Source organism: Hyla sarda, unplaced genomic scaffold (assembly GCF_029499605.1).
Source record: "Hyla sarda isolate aHylSar1 unplaced genomic scaffold, aHylSar1.hap1 scaffold_174, whole genome shotgun sequence".
NCBI lineage: Eukaryota > Metazoa > Chordata > Amphibia > Anura > Hylidae > Hyla > Hyla sarda.
Window position 1 is genome coordinate 442,803 of NW_026608382.1, and position 16,579 is coordinate 459,381.

Sequence of the window (16,579 nt, forward strand, 5' to 3'; positions counted from 1 at the left end):
GTGTCCCCCCCTCACACCTATCTATAGGGTATATTGCGGGATCCTTTGGGGTGTGTCCCCCCTCACACCTATCTATAGGGTATATGCAGGATCCTTTGGGGTGTGTCCCCCATCACACCTATCTATAGGGTATATGAGGGATCCTCTGAGGTGTGTCTCCCCATCACACCTATCTATAGTGTATATGAGGGATCCTTTGGGGTGTGTCCCCCCTCACACATATCTATAGGGTATATAAGAGATCCTCTGGGGTGTGTCCCCCCTCACACATATCTATAGGGTATATGAGGGATCCACTGGGGTGTGTCTCCCCCTCACACCTATCTGTAGGGTATATGAGGGATCCTCTGGGGTGTGTCTCCCCCTCACACCTATCTATAGGATAATATATGAGGGATACTCTGGGGTGTGTCTCCCCTCACACCTATCTATAGGTTATGTGAGAGATCCACTGGGGTGTGTCTCCCCCTCACACTTATCTATCGGGTATATGAGGGATCCTCTGGGGTGTGTGTCCCCCTCACACCTATCTATAGGGTATATGAGGGATCCTCTGGAGTGTGTCTCCCCCTCACACCTATCTATAGGGTATGTGAGGGATCCTCTGGAATGTGTCCCCCCCCTCACACCTATCTATAAGGTATGTGAGGGATCCTCTGGGGTGTGTCCCCCTCACACCTATCTATAGGGTATATGAGGGATCCTCTGGGGTGTGTGTCCCCCTCACACTTATCTATCGGGTATATGAGGGATCCTCTGGGGTGTGTGTCCCCCTCACACCTATCTATAGGGTATATGAGGGATCCTCTGGGGGGGGGGGGTCCCTCACACCTTTCTATAGGGTATATGAGAGATTCTCTGGGGTGTGTGTCCCCCTCACACCTATCTATAGGGTATATGAGGGATCCTCTGGAGTGTGTCCCCCCCTCACACCTATCTATAGGGTATATGAGGGATCCTCTGGAGTGTGTGTCCCCCTCACACCTATCTATAAGGTATGTGAGGGATCCTCTGGGGTGTGTCCCCCTCACACCTATCTATAGGGTATATGAGGGATCCTCTGGGGTGTGTCTCCCCCTCACACCTATCTATAGGGTATATGAGGGATCCTCTGGGGTGTCTCCCCCTCACACCTATCTATCGGGTATATGAGGGATCCTCTGGGGTGTGTCTCCCCCCTCACACCTATCTATAGGGTATGTGAGGGATCCTCTGGGGTGTGTGTCCCTCACACCTATCTATAGGGTATATGAGGGATCCTCTGGGGTGTGTCTCCCCCCTCACACCTATCTATAGGGTATATGAGGGATCCTCTGGGGGGGGTCCCTCACACCTATCTATAGGGTATATGAGGGATCCTCTGGAGTGTGTCCCCCCCTCACACCTATCTATAAGGTATGTGAGGGATCCTCTGGGGTGTGTCCCCCTCACACCTATCTATAGGGTATATGAGGGATCCTCTGGGGTGTGTCTCCCCCTCACACCTATCTATAGGGTATATGAGGGATCCTCTGGAGTGTGTCCCCCCCTCACACCTATCTATAGGGTATATGAGTGATCCTCTGGGGTGTCTCCCCCTCACACCTATCTATAGGGTATATGAGGGATCCTCTGGGGTGTGTCTCCCCCTCACACCTATCTATAAGGTATATGAGGGATCCTCTGGGGTGTGTCTCCCCCTCACACCTATCTATAAGGTATATGAGGGATCCTCTGGGGTGTGTCCCCCTCACACCTATCTATAGGGTATGTGAGGGATCCTCTGGGGTGTGTCTCCCCTCACACCTATCTATAGGGTATATGAGGGATCCTCTGGGGTGTGTCTCCCCCTCACACCTATCTATAAGGTATATGAGGGATCCTCTGGGGTGTGTCCCCCTCACACCTATCTATAAGGTATATGAGGGATCCTCTGGGGTGTGTCCCCCTCACACCTATCTATAGGGTATGTGAGGGATCCTCTGGGGTGTGTCTCCCCATGGTCCTGCAGGGTGGATGGGATTTGCCCCTCTGCTCATGGTTTCGTGGTTTTCTTTATAATCTTGTGGTTTTGCTGGGTATGAAATCTTCTCCTCCGGCTGCCCACAGCCTCCTGCCACTCCCCAACATGTGACTGCCACCTCCAGCTTTACATTGGGGGCGCTATAGTTCTGTATTAGCTTTTACTAATCAGTGTCCTTCTACAGTCCTCGATCTCTTTCCAGTTTTTTCCCTTTTTCCAGTTTCTCTATTTCTGGTCTCTCCCTATCTGCAGTCTCTTTCTCTTTCCAGTATCTCTTTCTTCAATCTCTCTCTTTCCAGTTTATCCCTTTCTGCAGTCTCACTCTCTTTCCAGTTTTCTATTTCTGCAGTCTCTTTCTGCAGTCTCTCTTTTTCCAGTTTCTTCCTTTCTGCAGTCTCTCTCTCTCTCTTTCCGGTTTCTTCCTTGATGCAGTCTCTCTTTCTTTCAAGTTTCTCTTTCCTGTCTCTCTCTTTCAGCAGTCTATTTATTTTCTGCAGTCTCACTCTTTTTTTAGTTATCTATTTCTGCAGTCTTTCTCTTACTGCAGTCTCTCTTTTTCCAATTTCTTCCTTTCTGCAGCCTCTCTCTTTCCAGTTTCTCTCTTTCCTGTCTCTCTGTTTCTGCATTCTCTCCCTCTCTTTTTGCAGTTTCTATCTTTCCAGATTCTCTCTTTCTGAAGTCTCTCTCTCTCTTTTTGTAGTTTCTCTCTTTCCAGTCTCTCTCTTTCTGCATTTTCTTTTATTCCAGTTTTTCCCTTTCTGCATTTTTTCTAGTTTTTGCCTTTCTGCGGTCTTTCTTTCTTTCTTCTTTCTCTTTCCAGTTTTCTATTCTGCTGTCTCATTCTCTTTTCATTTTCTCTCTTTCTGCAGTCTCTCTTTTCATTTTCTCTCTTTCTGCAGTCTCTCTTTTCATTTTCTCTCTTTCTGCAGTCTCTCTTTTCATTTTCTCTCTTTCTGCAGTCTCTCTTTTCATTTTCTCTCTTTCTGCAGTCTTTATCTTCCTCATCTCTTTTTCCAATTTCTGTTCCCTACCTCTTTTTTTTGCAGTCGCTCTATTCCCCTCTTTCTGTTTCTACAGTCTCTTTCAATCTGCAGTCTCTCTCTCTTCAGTCTTTCTCTTTCCTGCTCTCCTATTAAGCATTGGTGGTTAAAACCACTGGTAACAATTGACTTTTTCATCTCTCGCTGCTGTCTCTCTTATTCCAGACTCGCTTTTTAGGTTCTCTCTTTCCAGTTTCTCACTTTCTACAGTTTCTCTCTTCACTTTCTTTCTGCAGCCTTTCTCCTGTTTCTCTCTCTGCAGTCTCTTTTTTTCACTTTCTCTCTTTCTGCAGTCTTTTTCCAGCATCTCTCTTTCTGCAGTCTTTTTCCAGCATCTCTCTTTCTGCAGTGTCTCTCCAGCATCTCTCTTTCTGCAGTGTCTCTCCAGCATCTCTCTTTCTGCAGTGCCTCTCCAGCATCTCTCTTTCTGCAGTGTCTCTCCATCTTCTCTCTTTCTGCAGTGTCTCTCCAGCATCTCTCTTTTTGCAGTGTCTCTCCAGCATCTCTCTTTCTGCAGTGTCTCTCCAGCATCTCTTTCTGCAGTGTCTCTCCAGCATCTCTCTTTCTGCAGTCTCTCTCCAGCATCTCTCTTTCTGCAGTGTCTCTCCAGCATCTCTCTTTCTGCAGTGTCTCTCCAGCATCTCTCTTTCTGCAGTGTCTCTCCAGCATCTCTCTTTCTGCAGTGTCTCTCCAGCATCTCTCTTTCTGCAGTGTCTCTCCAGCATCTCTCTTTCTGCAGTCTCTTTCCAGCATCTCTCTTTCTGCAGTGTCTCTCCAGCATCTCTCTTTCTGCAGTGTCTCTCCAGCATCTCTCTTTCTGCAGTGTCTCTCCATCATCTCTCTTTCTGCTGTGTCTCTCCAGCATCTCTTTCTGCAGTGTCTCTCCAGCATCTCTCTTTCTGCAGTCTCTTTCCAGCATCTCTCTTTCTGCAGTGTCTCTCCAGCATCTCTCTTTCTGCAGTGTCTCTCCAGCATCTCTCTTTCTGCAGTGTCTCTCCAGCATCTCTCTTTCTGCAGTCTCTTTCCAGCATCTCTCTTTCTGCAGTGTCTCTCCAGCATCTCTCTTTCTGCAGTGTCTCTCCAGCATCTCTCTTTCTGCAGTGTCTCTCCAGCATCTCTCTTTCTGCAGTGTCTCTCCAGCATCTCTCTTTCTGCAGTCTCTTTCCAGCATCTCTCTTTCTGCAGTGTCTCTCCAGCATCTCTCTTTCTGCAGTGTCTCTCCAGCATATCTCTTTCTGCAGTGTCTCTCCATCATCTCTCTTTCTGCAGTGTCTCTCCAGCATCTCTTTCTGCAGTGTCTCTCCAGCATCTCTCTTTCTGCAGTCTCTTTCCAGCATCTCTCTTTCTGCAGTGTCTCTCCAGCATCTCTCTTTCTGCAGTGTCTCTCCATCATCTCTCTTTCTGCAGTGTCTCTCCAGCATCTCTTTCTGCAGTGTCTCTCCAGCATCTCTCTTTCTGCAGTCTCTTTCCAGCATCTCTCTTTCTGCAGTCTCTTTCCAGCATCTCTCTTTCTGCAGTGTCTCTCCAGCATCTCTCTTTCTGCAGTGTCTCTCCAGCATCTCTCTTTCTGCAGTGTCTCTCCAGCATCTCTCTTTCTGCAGTCTCTTTCCAGCATCTCTCTTTCTGCAGTGTCTCTCCAGCATCTCTCTTTCTGCAGTGTCTCTCCAGCATCTCTCTTTCTGCAGTCTCTTTCCAGCATCTCTCTTTCTGCAGTGTCTCTCCAGCATCTCTTTCTGCAGTGTCTCTCCAGCATCTCTCTTTCTGCAGTCTCTTTCCAGCATCTCTCTTTCTGCAGTGTCTCTCCAGCATCTCTCTTTCTGCAGTGTCTCTCCAGCATCTCTCTTTCTGCAGTGTCTCTCCAGCATCTCTCTTTCTGCAGTCTCTTTCCAGCATCTCTCTTTCTGCAGTGTCTCTCCAGCATCTCTCTTTCTGCAGTGTCTCTCCAGCATCTCTCTTTCTGCAGTGTCTCTCCAGCATCTCTCTTTCTGCAGTGTCTCTCCAGCATCTCTCTTTCTGCAGTGTCTCTCCAGCATCTCTCTTTCTGCAGTCTCTTTCCAGCATCTCTCTTTCTGCAGTGTCTCTCCAGCATCTCTCTTTCTGCAGTGTCTCTCCAGCATCTCTCTTTCTGCAGTGTCTCTCCATCATCTCTCTTTCTGCAGTGTCTCTCCAGCATCTCTTTCTGCAGTGTCTCTCCAGCATCTCTCTTTCTGCAGTCTCTCTCCAGCATCTCTCTTTCTGCAGTGTCTCTCCAGCATCTCTCTTTCTGCAGTGTCTCTCCAGCATCTCTCTTTCTGCAGTCTCTTTCCAGCATCTCTCTTTCTGCAGTGTCTCTCCAGCATCTCTCTTTCTGCAGTGTCTCTCCAGCATCTCTCTTTCTGCAGTGTCTCTCCAGCATCTCTCTTTCTGCAGTGTCTCTCCAGCATCTCTTTCTGCAGTGTCTCTCCAGCATCTCTCTTTCTGCAGTGTCTCTCCAGCATCTCTCTTTCTGCAGTCTCTTTCCAGCATCTCTCTTTCTGCAGTGTCTCTCCAGCATCTCTCTTTCTGCAGTCTCTTTCCAGCATCTCTCTTTCTGCAGTCTCTTTCCAGCATCTCTCTTTCTGCAGTGTCTCTCCAGCATCTCTCTTTCTGCAGTGTCTCTCCAGCATCTCTCTTTCTGCAGTGTCTCTCCAGCATCTCTCTTTCTGCAGTGTCTCTCCAGCATCTCTTTCTGCAGTGTCTCTCCAGCATCTCTCTTTCTGCAGTGTCTCTCCAGCATCTCTCTTTCTGCAGTCTCTTTCCAGCATCTCTCTTTCTGCAGTGTCTCTCCAGCATCTCTCTTTCTGCAGTCTCTTTCCAGCATCTCTCTTTCTGCAGTCTCTTTCCAGCATCTCTCTTTCTGCAGTATTTCTCCAGTTTCCCCCTTTGTTCAGTCTCTCTCTTTCTACAGTCTCTTTTTCTAGTCTCTTAACTTCTGCGGTCTCTTTTACTATTTTCTGTCTGTATTTGTGCATTCTCCCTCTCTTTCCATTTTCTTTCTGCAGTCTCTTTCATACTATTATATTTCTGCAGTCTCTCTCTTTCCAGTTTCTTTCTTTCTGCATTCATCTCTTTCTGAAGTTTGCCTTTTCTGCAGTCTCTCTTTTTCCATCCCCTTTTCTGCAGTCTCTCTCTCTCCTATTTCTATATTTCTGAAGTCATTTTCACCCCAGTCTCTTTCTGCAAACTCTCTTTCTATCTCCCTTTCCATAGTTTCTCTCTGCAGTCTCTCTCTTTTCTGCTTTTCTCTGCAGTCTCTTTTCTGTTTCTCTCTGCAGTCTCTCTTTCCTGTTTCTCTCTGAAGTCTCTCTCTCTCTTTCCTGTTTATCTTTGCAGTCTCTCTCTTTCCTGTTTCTCTCTGCAGTCTCTCTCTTTCTTGTTTCTCTCTGCAGTCTCTCTCTTTCCTGTTTCTCTCTGCAGTCTCTCTTTCCTTTTTCTCTCTGCAGTCTCTTTCCTGTATTTCTCTGCAGTCTCTCTTTCCTGTCTCTCTTTGCAGTCTCTCTTTCCTGTTTCTCTTTGCAGTCTCTCTTTCCAGTTTCCCTCTGCAGTCTCTTTTCTGTTTCTCTCTGCAGTCTGTCTTTCCAGTTTCTCTCTGCAGTCTCTTTTCTGTTTCTCTCTGCAGTCTCTGTCTTTCCAGTTTCTCTCTGCAGTCTCTTTCCTGTTTCTCTCTGCAGTCTCTGTCTTTCCAGTTTCTCTCTGCAGTCTCTTTCCTGTTTCGCTCTGCAGTCTCTCTCTTTCCAGTTTCTCTCTGCAGTCTCTCTTTCCTGTTTCTCTCTGCAGTCTCTTTCCTGTTTCTCTCTGCAGTCTCTGTCTTTCCTGTTTATCTCTGCAGTCTCTCTTTCCTGTTTATCTCTGCAGTCTCTTTCCTGTTTCTCTCTGCAGTCTCTTTCCTGTTTATCTCTGCAGTCTCTTCCCTGTTTATCCCTGCAGTCTCTCTTTCCTGTTTCTCTCTGCAGTCTCTCTCTTTCCTGTTTCGCTCTGCAGTCTCTCTTTCCTGTTTCTCTCTGTAGTCTCATTCCTGTTTCTCTGTGCAGTCTCTCTTTCCTGTTTATCTCTGCAGTCTCTCTCTTTCCTGTTTCTCTCTGCAGTCTCTTTCCTGTTTATCTCTGCAGTCTCTCTCTTTCCAGTTTCTCTCTGCAGTCTCTATTTCCTGTTTCTCTCTGCAGTCTCTTTCCTGTTTCTTTCTGCAGTCTCTCTTTCCTGTTTCTCTCAGCAGTCTCTCTCTTTCCTGTTTCTCTCTGCAGTCTCTCTCTTTCCTGTTTCTCTCTGCAGTCTCTATTTCCTGTTTCTCTCTGCAGTCTCTTTCCTGTTTCTTTCTGCAGTCTCTCTTTCCTGTTTCTCTCTGTAGTCTCATTCCTGTTTCTCTGTGCAGTCTCTCTTTCCTGTTTATCTCTGCAGTCTCTCTCTTTCCTGTTTATCTCTGCAGTCTCTTTCCTGTTTATCTCTGCAGTCTCTCTCTTTCCAGTTTCTCTCTGCAGTCTCTCTCTTTCCTGTTTCGCTCTGCAGTCTCTTTCCTGTTTCTCTCTGCAGTCTCTTTCCTGTTTATCTCTGCAGTCTCTCTCTTTCCAGTTTCTCTCTGCAGTCTCTCTTTCCTGTTTCTCTCTGCAGTCTCTCTTTCTTTCCTGTTTCTCTATGCAGTCTCTCTCTTTCCTGTTTCTCTCTGCAGTCTCTCTTTCCCGTTTATCTCTGCAGACTCTCTCGTTCCTGTTTCTCTCTGCAGTCTCTTTTTTCTCTCTGCAGTGTCTCTTTCCTGTTTTGCTCTGCAGTCTCTCTCTTTTTTCTCTCTGCAGTCTCTTTCCTGTTTCTCTCTGCAGTCTCTCTTTCCTGTTTCTCTCTGCAGTCTCTTTCCTGTTTCTCTCTGCAGTCTCTCTTTCCTATTTCTCTCTGCAGTCTCTCTCTTTCCCATTTCTCTCTGCAGTCTCGCTTTCCTGTTTCTCTCTGCAGTCTCTCTCTCTTTCCTGTTTCTCTCCGCAGTCTCTCTCTCTTTCCTGTTTCTCTCTGCAGTCTCTCTTTCCTGTTTCTCTCCGCAGTCTCTCTCTTTCCTGTTTCTCTCTGCAGTCTCTCTTTCCTGTTTCTCTCTGCAGTCTCTTTCTTTCCTGTTTCTCTATGCAGTCTCTCTCTTTCCTGTTTCTCTCTGCAGTCTCTTTCCTGTTTCTCTCTGCAGTCTCTCTTTCCCGTTTATCTCTGCAGTCTCTCTCTTTCCTGTTTTGCTCTGCAGTGTCTCTCTTTTTTCTCTCTACAGTCTCTCTCTCTTTCCTGTTTCTCTCTGCAGTCTCTCTTTCCTGTTTTGCTCTGCAGTCTCTCGTTCCAGTTTCTCTCTGCAGTCTCTTTTTTCTCTCTGCAGTGTCTCTTTCCTGTTTTGCTCTGCAGTCTCTCTTTTTTTCTCTTTACAGTCTCTCTTTCCTGTTTCTCTCTGCAGTCTCTCTTTCCTGTTTTGCTCTGCAGTCTCTCTATTCTCTCTGCAGTCTCTCTCTTTCCTGTTTCTCTCTGTAGTCTCTCTCTCTTTCCTGTTTCTCTCTGCAGTTTCTCTCTTTCCTGTTTCGCCCTGCAGTCTCTCTCTTTCCTGTTTCTCTCTGCAGTCTCTCTCTTTCCTGTTTCGCTCTGCAGTCTCTTTCCTGTTTCTCTCTGCAGTCTCTCTTTCCTGTTTCTCTCTGCAGTCTCTCTTTTTTTCTCTCTACAGTCTCTCTCTTTTCTCTTTTGCTCTGTAGTCTCTCTTTCCTGTTTCGCTCTGCAGTCTCTTTCCTGTTTCTCTCTGCAGTCTCTCTCTTTCCTGTTTCGCTCTGCAGTCTCTTTCCTGTTTCTCTCTGCAGTCTCTCTTTCCTGTTTCTCTCTGCAGTCTCTCTTTTTTTCTCTCTACAGTCTCTCTCTCTTTTCTCTTTTGCTCTGTAGTCTCTCTTTCCTGTTTCGCTCTGCAGTCTCTTTCCTGTTTCTCTCTGCAGTCTCTCTCTTTCCTGTTTCGCTCTGCAGTCTCTCTTTCCTGTTTCGCTCTGCAGTCTCTTTCCTGTTTCTCTCTGCAGTCTCTCTCTTTCCTGTTTCGCTCTGCAGTCTCTTTCCTGTTTCTCTCTGCAGTCTCTTTCCTGTTTCGCTCTGCAGTCTCTCTCTCTTTCCTGTTTCTTTCTGCAGTGTCTCATTCCTGTTTCGCTCTGCAGTCTCTCTTTCCTGTTTCGCTCTGCAGTCTCTCTCTTTCCTGTTTCGCTCTGCAGTCTCTCTCTTTCCTGTTTCGCTCTGCAGTCTCTCTCTTTCCTGTTTCGCTCTGCAGTCTCTCTTTCCTGTTTCGCTCTGCAGTCTCTTTCCTGTTTCTTTCTGCAGTCTCTCTTTCCTGTTTCTCTCTGCAGTCTCTTTCCTGTTTCTCTCTGCAGTCTCTTTTTCTCTCTACAGTCTCTCTCTCTTTTCTCTTTTGCTCTGCAGTCTCTCTTTCCTGTTTCTCTCTGCAGTCTCTCTCTTTCCTGTTTCGCTCTGCAGTCTCTCTCTTTCCTGTTTCGCTCTGCAGTCTCTTTCCTGTTTCGCTCTGCAGTCTCTCTCTTTCCTGTTTCGCTCTGCAGTCTCTCTTTCCTGTTTCGCTCTGCAGTCTATTTCCTGTTTCTCTCTGCAGTCTCTCTCTTTCCTGTTTCGCTCTGCAGTCTCTTTCCTGTTTCTCTCTGCAGTCTCTCTCTCTTTCCTGTTTCTTTCTGCAGTGTCTCATTCCTGTTTCGCTCTGCAGTCTCTCTTTCCTGTTTCGCTCTGCAGTCTCTCTTTCCTGTTTCTCTCTGCAGTCTTTCTCTTTCCTGTTTCGCTCTGCAGTGTCTCTCTTTCCTGTTTCGCTCTGCAGTCTCTTTCCTGTTTCTCTCTGCAGTCTCTCTTTCCTGTTTCTCTCTGCAGTCTCTCTTTTTTTCTCTCTACAGTCTCTCTCTTTTCTCTTTTGCTCTGTAGTCTCTCTTTCCTGTTTCGCTCTGCAGTCTCTTTCCTGTTTCTCTCTGCAGTCTCTCTCTTTCCTGTTTCGCTCTGCAGTCTCTTTCCTGTTTCTCTCTGCAGTCTCTCTTTCCTGTTTCTCTCTGCAGTCTCTCTTTTTTTCTCTCTACAGTCTCTCTCTTTTCTCTTTTGCTCTGTAGTCTCTCTTTCCTGTTTCGCTCTGCAGTCTCTTTCCTGTTTCTCTCTGCAGTCTCTCTCTTTCCTGTTTCGCTCTGCAGTCTCTCTTTCCTGTTTCGCTCTGCAGTCTCTTTCCTGTTTCTCTCTGCAGTCTCTCTCTTTCCTGTTTCGCTCTGCAGTCTCTTTCCTGTTTCTCTCTGCAGTCTCTTTCCTGTTTCGCTCTGCAGTCTCTCTCTCTTTCCTGTTTCTTTCTGCAGTGTCTCATTCCTGTTTCGCTCTGCAGTCTCTCTTTCCTGTTTCGCTCTGCAGTCTCTCTCTTTCCTGTTTCGCTCTGCAGTCTCTCTCTTTCCTGTTTCGCTCTGCAGTCTCTCTCTTTCCTGTTTCGCTCTGCAGTCTCTCTTTCCTGTTTCGCTCTGCAGTCTCTTTCCTGTTTCTTTCTGCAGTCTCTATTTCCTGTTTCTCTCTGCAGTCTCTTTCCTGTTTCTCTCTGCAGTCTCTTTTTCTCTCTACAGTCTCTCTCTCTTTTCTCTTTTGCTCTGCAGTCTCTCTTTCCTGTTTCTCTCTGCAGTCTCTCTCTTTCCTGTTTCGCTCTGCAGTCTCTCTCTTTCCTGTTTCGCTCTGCAGTCTCTTTCCTGTTTCGCTCTGCAGTCTCTCTCTTTCCTGTTTCGCTCTGCAGTCTCTCTTTCCTGTTTCGCTCTGCAGTCTATTTCCTGTTTCTCTCTGCAGTCTCTCTCTTTCCTGTTTCGCTCTGCAGTCTCTTTCCTGTTTCTCTCTGCAGTCTCTCTCTCTTTCCTGTTTCTTTCTGCAGTGTCTCATTCCTGTTTCGCTCTGCAGTCTCTCTTTCCTGTTTCGCTCTGCAGTCTCTCTTTCCTGTTTCTCTCTGCAGTCTTTCTCTTTCCTGTTTCGCTCTGCAGTGTCTCTCTTTCCTGTTTCGCTCTGCAGTCTCTTTCCTGTTTCGCTCTGCAGTCTCTCTTTCCTGTTTCTCTCTGCAGTCTCTTTCCTGTTTCGCTCTGCAGTCTCTCTTTCCTGTTTCTCTCTGCAGTCTCTCTCTTTCCTGTTTCTCTCTGCAATCTCTTTTCTCTCTGCAGTCTCTCTCTTTCCTGTTTCTGCAGTCTCTCTTTTCTCTCTGCAGTCTCTCTTTTCTCTCTGCAGTCTCTCTCTCTTTCCTGTTTCTCTCTGCAGTCTCTCTATTCTCTCTGCAGTCTCTCTTTTCTCTCTGCAGTCTCTCTTTTCTCTCTGCAGTCTCTCTCTTTCCTGTTTCTCTCTGCAGTCTCTCTTTTCTCTCTGCAGTCTCTCCTTTCTCTCTGCAGTCTCTCTCTTTCCTGTTTCTCTCTGCAATCTCTTTTCTCTCTGCAGTCTCTCTATTTCCTTTTTCTCTCTGCAGTCTCTCTTTCCTGTTTCTCTCTTTCTTGTTTCTCTCTGCAGTCTCTCTTTTCTCTCTGCAGTCTCTCTTTCCTGTTTCGCTCTGCAGTCTCTTTCCTGTTTCGCTCTGCAGTCTCTCTTTCCTGTTTCTCTCTGCAGTCTCTCTCTTTCCTGTTTCTCTCTGCAATCTCTTTTCTCTCTGCAGTCTCTCTCTTTCCTGTTTCTGCAGTCTCTCTTTTCTCTCTGCAGTCTCTCTTTTCTCTCTGCAGTCTCTCTCTCTTTCCTGTTTCTCTCTGCAGTCTCTCTATTCTCTCTGCAGTCTCTCTTTTCTCTCTGCAGTCTCTCTTTTCTCTCTGCAGTCTCTCTCTTTCCTGTTTCTCTCTGCAGTCTCTCTTTTCTCTCTGCAGTCTCTCCTTTCTCTCTGCAGTCTCTCTCTTTCCTGTTTCTCTCTGCAATCTCTTTTCTCTCTGCAGTCTCTCTATTTCCTTTTTCTCTCTGCAGTCTCTCTTTCCTGTTTCTCTCTTTCTTGTTTCTCTCTGCAGTCTCTCTTTTCTCTCTGTAGTCTCTCTCTTTCCTGTTTCTCTCTGCAGTCTCTCTCTTTCCTGTTTCTCTCTGCAGTCTCTCTTTTCTCTCTGCAGTCTCTCCTTTCTCTCTGCAGTCTCTCTCTTTCCTGTTTCTCTCTGCAATCTCTTTTCTCTCTGCAGTCTCTCTATTTCCTTTTTCTCTCTGCAGTCTCTCTTTCCTGTTTCTCTCTTTCTTGTTTCTCTCTGCAGTCTCTCTTTTCTCTCTGTAGTCTCTCTCTTTCCTGTTTCTCTCTGCAGTCTCTCTCTTTCCTGTTTCTCTCTGCAGTCTCTCTTTTCTCTCTGCAGTCTCTCTCTTTCCTGTTTCGCTCTGCAGTCTCTTTCCTGTTTCTCTCTGCAGTCTCTCTTTTCTCTCTGCAGTCTCTCTTTTCTCTCTGCAGTCTCTCTCTTTCCTGTTTCTCTCTGCAGTCTCTCTTTTCTCTCTGCAGTCTCTCCTTTCTCTCTGCAGTCTCTCTCTTTCCTGTTTCTCTCTGCAATCTCTTTTCTCTCTGCAGTCTCTCTCTTTCCTTTTTCTCTCTGCAGTCTCTCTTTCCTGTTTCTCTCTCTTTCTTGTTTCTCTCTGCAGTCTCTCTTTTCTCTCTGTAGTCTCTCTCTTTCCTGTTTCTCTCTGCGGTCTCTCTCTTTCCTGTTTCTCTCTGCAGTCTCTCTTTTCTCTCTGCAGTCTCTCTCTTTCCTGTTTCGCTCTGCAGTCTCTCTTTCCTGTTTCGCTCTGCAGTCTCTCTCTTTCCTGTTTCGCTCTGCAGTGTCTCTCTTTCCTGTTTCTCTCTGCAGTGTCTCTCTTTCCTGTTTCGCTCTGCAGTCTCTTTCCTGTTTCGCTCTGCAGTCTCTCTTTCCTGTTTTTCTCTGCAATCTCTTTTCTCTCTGCAGTCTCTCTCTTTCCTGTTTCGCTCTGCAGTCTCTCTTTCCTGTTTCGCTCTGCAGTCTCTCTCTTTCCTGTTTCGCTCTGCAGTCTCTCTTTCCTGTTTCGCTCTGCAGTCTCTCTCTTTCCTGTTTCGCTCTGCAGTGTCTCTCTTTCCTGTTTCGCTCTGCAGTCTCTCTTTCCTGTTTCTCTCTGCAGTCTCTCTTTTCTCTCTGCAGTCTCTCTTTTCTCTCTGCAGTCTCTCTCTCTTTCCTGTTTCTCTCTGCAGTCTCTCTCTTTCCTGTTTCTCTCTGCAGTCTCTCTTTTCTCTCTGCAGTCTCTCTTTTCTCTCTGCAGTCTCTCTCTTTCCTGTTTCTCTCTGCAGTCTCTCTTTTCTCTCTGCAGTCTCTCCTTTCTCTCTGCAGTCTCTCTCTTTCCTTTTTCTCTCTGCAGTCTCTCTTTCCTGTTTCTCTCTCTTTCTTGTTTCTCTCTGCAGTCTCTCTCTTTCCTTTTTCTCTCTGCAGTCTCTCTTTCCTGTTTCTCTCTCTTTCTTGTTTCTCTCTGCAGTCTCTCTTTTCTCTCTGTAGTCTCTCTCTTTCCTGTTTCTCTCTGCAGTCTCTCTCTTTCCTGTTTCTCTCTGCAGTCTCTCTTTTCTCTCTGCAGTCTCTCTCTTTCCTGTTTCTCTCTGCAGTCTCTCTTTTCTCTCTGCAGTCTCTCTCTTTCTTGTTTCTCTCTGCAGTCTCTCTTTTCTCTCTGCAGTCTCTTTCCTGTTTCGCTCTGCAGTCTCTCTTTCCTGTTTCGCTCTGCAGTCTCTTTTCTGTTTCTCTCTGCAGTCTCTCTCTTTCCTGTTTCGCTCTGCAGTCTCTCTCTTTCCTGTTTCTCTCTGCCGTCTCTCTTTCTTGTTTCTCTCTGCAGTCTCTCTTTTCTCTCTGCAGTCTCTCTCTTTCCTGTTTCTCTCTGCAGTCTCTCTTTTCTCTCTGCAGTCTCTCTCTTTCCTGTTTCTCTCTGCAGTCTCTCTCTTTCCTGTTTCTCTCTGCAGTCTCTCTTTCCTGTTTCTCACTGCAGTCTCTTTCCTCTCTGCAGTCTCTCTCTTTCCTGTTTCTCTCTGCAGTCTCTCTTTTCTCTCTGCAGTCTCTCTTTCCTCTCTGCAGTCTCTCTTTCCTGTTTCTCTCTGCAGTCTCTCTCTTTCCTGTTTCTCTCTGCAGTCTCTCTCTTTCCTGTTTCTCTCTGCAGTCTCTCTCTTTCTTGTTTCTCTTTGCAGTCTCTCTTTTCTCTCTGCAGTCTCTCTTTCCTCTCTGCAGTCTCTCTCTTTCCTGTTTCTCTCTGCAGTCTCTCTTTTCTCTCTGCAGTCTCTCTTTCCTCTCTGCAGTCTCTTTCCTGTTTCTCTCTGCAGTCTCTCTCTTTCCTGTTTCTCTCTGCAGTCTCTCTCTTTCTTGTTTCTCTCTGCAGTCTCTCTCTTTCCTGTTTCTCTCTGCAGTCTCTCTTTTCTCTCTGCAGTCTCTCTTTTCTCTCTGCAGTCTCTCTCTTTCCTGTTTCTCTCTGCAGTCTCTCTTTTCTCTCTGCAGTCTCTCCTTTCTCTCTGCAGTCTCTCTCTTTCCTTTTTCTCTCTGCAGTCTCTCTTTCCTGTTTCTCTCTCTTTCTTGTTTCTCTCTGCAGTCTCTCTCTTTCCTTTTTCTCTCTGCAGTCTCTCTTTCCTGTTTCTCTCTCTTTCTTGTTTCTCTCTGCAGTCTCTCTTTTCTCTCTGTAGTCTCTCTCTTTCCTGTTTCTCTCTGCAGTCTCTCTCTTTCCTGTTTCTCTCTGCAGTCTCTCTTTTCTCTCTGCAGTCTCTCTCTTTCCTGTTTCTCTCTGCAGTCTCTCTTTTCTCTCTGCAGTCTCTCTCTTTCTTGTTTCTCTCTGCAGTCTCTCTTTTCTCTCTGCAGTCTCTTTCCTGTTTCGCTCTGCAGTCTCTCTTTCCTGTTTCGCTCTGCAGTCTCTTTTCTGTTTCTCTCTGCAGTCTCTCTCTTTCCTGTTTCGCTCTGCAGTCTCTCTCTTTCCTGTTTCTCTCTGCCGTCTCTCTTTCTTGTTTCTCTCTGCAGTCTCTCTTTTCTCTCTGCAGTCTCTCTCTTTCCTGTTTCTCTCTGCAGTCTCTCTTTTCTCTCTGCAGTCTCTCTCTTTCCTGTTTCTCTCTGCAGTCTCTCTCTTTCCTGTTTCTCTCTGCAGTCTCTCTTTCCTGTTTCTCACTGCAGTCTCTCTTTCCTCTCTGCAGTCTCTCTCTTTCCTGTTTCTCTCTGCAGTCTCTCTTTTCTCTCTGCAGTCTCTCTTTCCTCTCTGCAGTCTCTCTTTCCTGTTTCTCTCTGCAGTCTCTCTCTTTCCTGTTTCTCTCTGCAGTCTCTCTCTTTCCTGTTTCTCTCTGCAGTCTCTCTCTTTCTTGTTTCTCTTTGCAGTCTCTCTTTTCTCTCTGCAGTCTCTCTTTCCTCTCTGCAGTCTCTCTCTTTCCTGTTTCTCTCTGCAGTCTCTCTTTTCTCTCTGCAGTCTCTCTTTCCTCTCTGCAGTCTCTTTCCTGTTTCTCTCTGCAGTCTCTCTCTTTCCTGTTTCTCTCTGCAGTCTCTCTTTTCTCTCTGCAGTCTCTCTGCCTTTTCTCTCCTCCTCCTCTGTCCCGTCGCTCTTCATGCTGCAGATTTTATGTATCACCTTATATTTTCTAGTGATTGGATTCCCCGTCCTATAGTGATCTGTCCCCCTGACTGACACCTTATCAGATCCGACGTTTTGGTTTAGGATCTGTAGATCCAGGACCCCCAGCAGGCAGCACATGTGACCCGCCCTGCCCCCAGGCCCCTTAGCTCCACCCTAGAGGAGCTATCAGCAGATTCCATGTGTAGTGGAGTCACATGGCTCTAGAGTAGTGCGCACATGTGTGGGAGCGCGTTGTGGGATGACGCCCCTGCGGCTCCGGTAAACAGTGAGTAACCCTATTAGGGCAGCGGACATCATATTATCTAGCTATGCGCTTGTCTTGTTGTTTTGCTCAGTGTTTTTACCCCTAATCAGTTGGTACACTGTGTGTGCTTTACCTCTTGTGCATTATTTACATTGTTTGCACGGTCTACTCTTTGCCTTTAACCACAGTGTTTTTTGTTGATTACTTGCATTTCTGACATTGTTAATGTTTTTTTTATATTTTTTTCCCTGGTTTACCCCTGAGGAATCTACCGATGTGGTAGAAACGCGTCGGGTTCATCAAGTCAAAGTTGTGATCTATGAGTACCAGGGACTTCTAGGGTGAAGTCAAAGGGATAGATCGGGGCAGGGGTCGCCCTTCTAAGGGCAAGTGCCCCCGACGGTCCCTGTGGGAGTAGGGGTAGACGTCACTACACCTCCCCGGCAGGGATTTCTAGGACTACTCCATGAACAGTATTACATCTTCCTCCCAGTCTCTAGACTTTGGTTGCCTACATCTGCCGCAGTCTAGCATGTAATAGGGTATAACATAGACCCGGCCCTACGCCCTCTGGTGGTCTCGTGACTGTGTTGCTTGTTGTGGGGATTTTCAGAATTTAAAGGGGTACTCTGGCCCTAAGACATCTTAACCAAAGGATAGGGGATAAGATGTCTGACCGCGAGGGTCCTGCCGCTGGAGACCCCCACATTCTTGCATTTGGCACCCACCTCTTTGAGCTGCACGCCGCGCTGCCAG

At 46.7% G+C, this 16,579-nt stretch overlaps 2 protein-coding genes across 2 annotated transcripts; both read right to left on the minus strand.

The window, feature by feature from the left end:
- Positions 1 to 1,067: 1,067 nt before the first annotated feature.
- Positions 1,068 to 3,590, minus strand: LOC130312928 (histone-lysine N-methyltransferase, H3 lysine-79 specific-like). The gene is given in 2 exon segments (XM_056552621.1): positions 1,068 to 2,493; positions 2,545 to 3,590. Coding segments are annotated over 2 exon segments (471 nt in total). The 5' UTR covers positions 2,767 to 3,590; the 3' UTR covers positions 1,068 to 2,244.
- On the minus strand, positions 3,149 to 5,881 carry LOC130312930 (golgin subfamily A member 6-like protein 25). Its single transcript, XM_056552622.1, has one exon. The coding sequence runs from the start codon at positions 5,879 to 5,881 to the stop codon at positions 3,149 to 3,151; it is 2,733 nt and encodes a 910-aa protein (XP_056408597.1).
- Between the last annotated feature and the right edge of the window lie 10,698 nt (positions 5,882 to 16,579).

Excerpts from the sequence above, each read along its gene's own strand:
- LOC130312930 (XM_056552622.1), bottom strand. The coding sequence starts at position 5,881 with ATGCTGGAAAGAGACTGCAGAAAGAGAGATGCTGGAGAGACACTGCAG.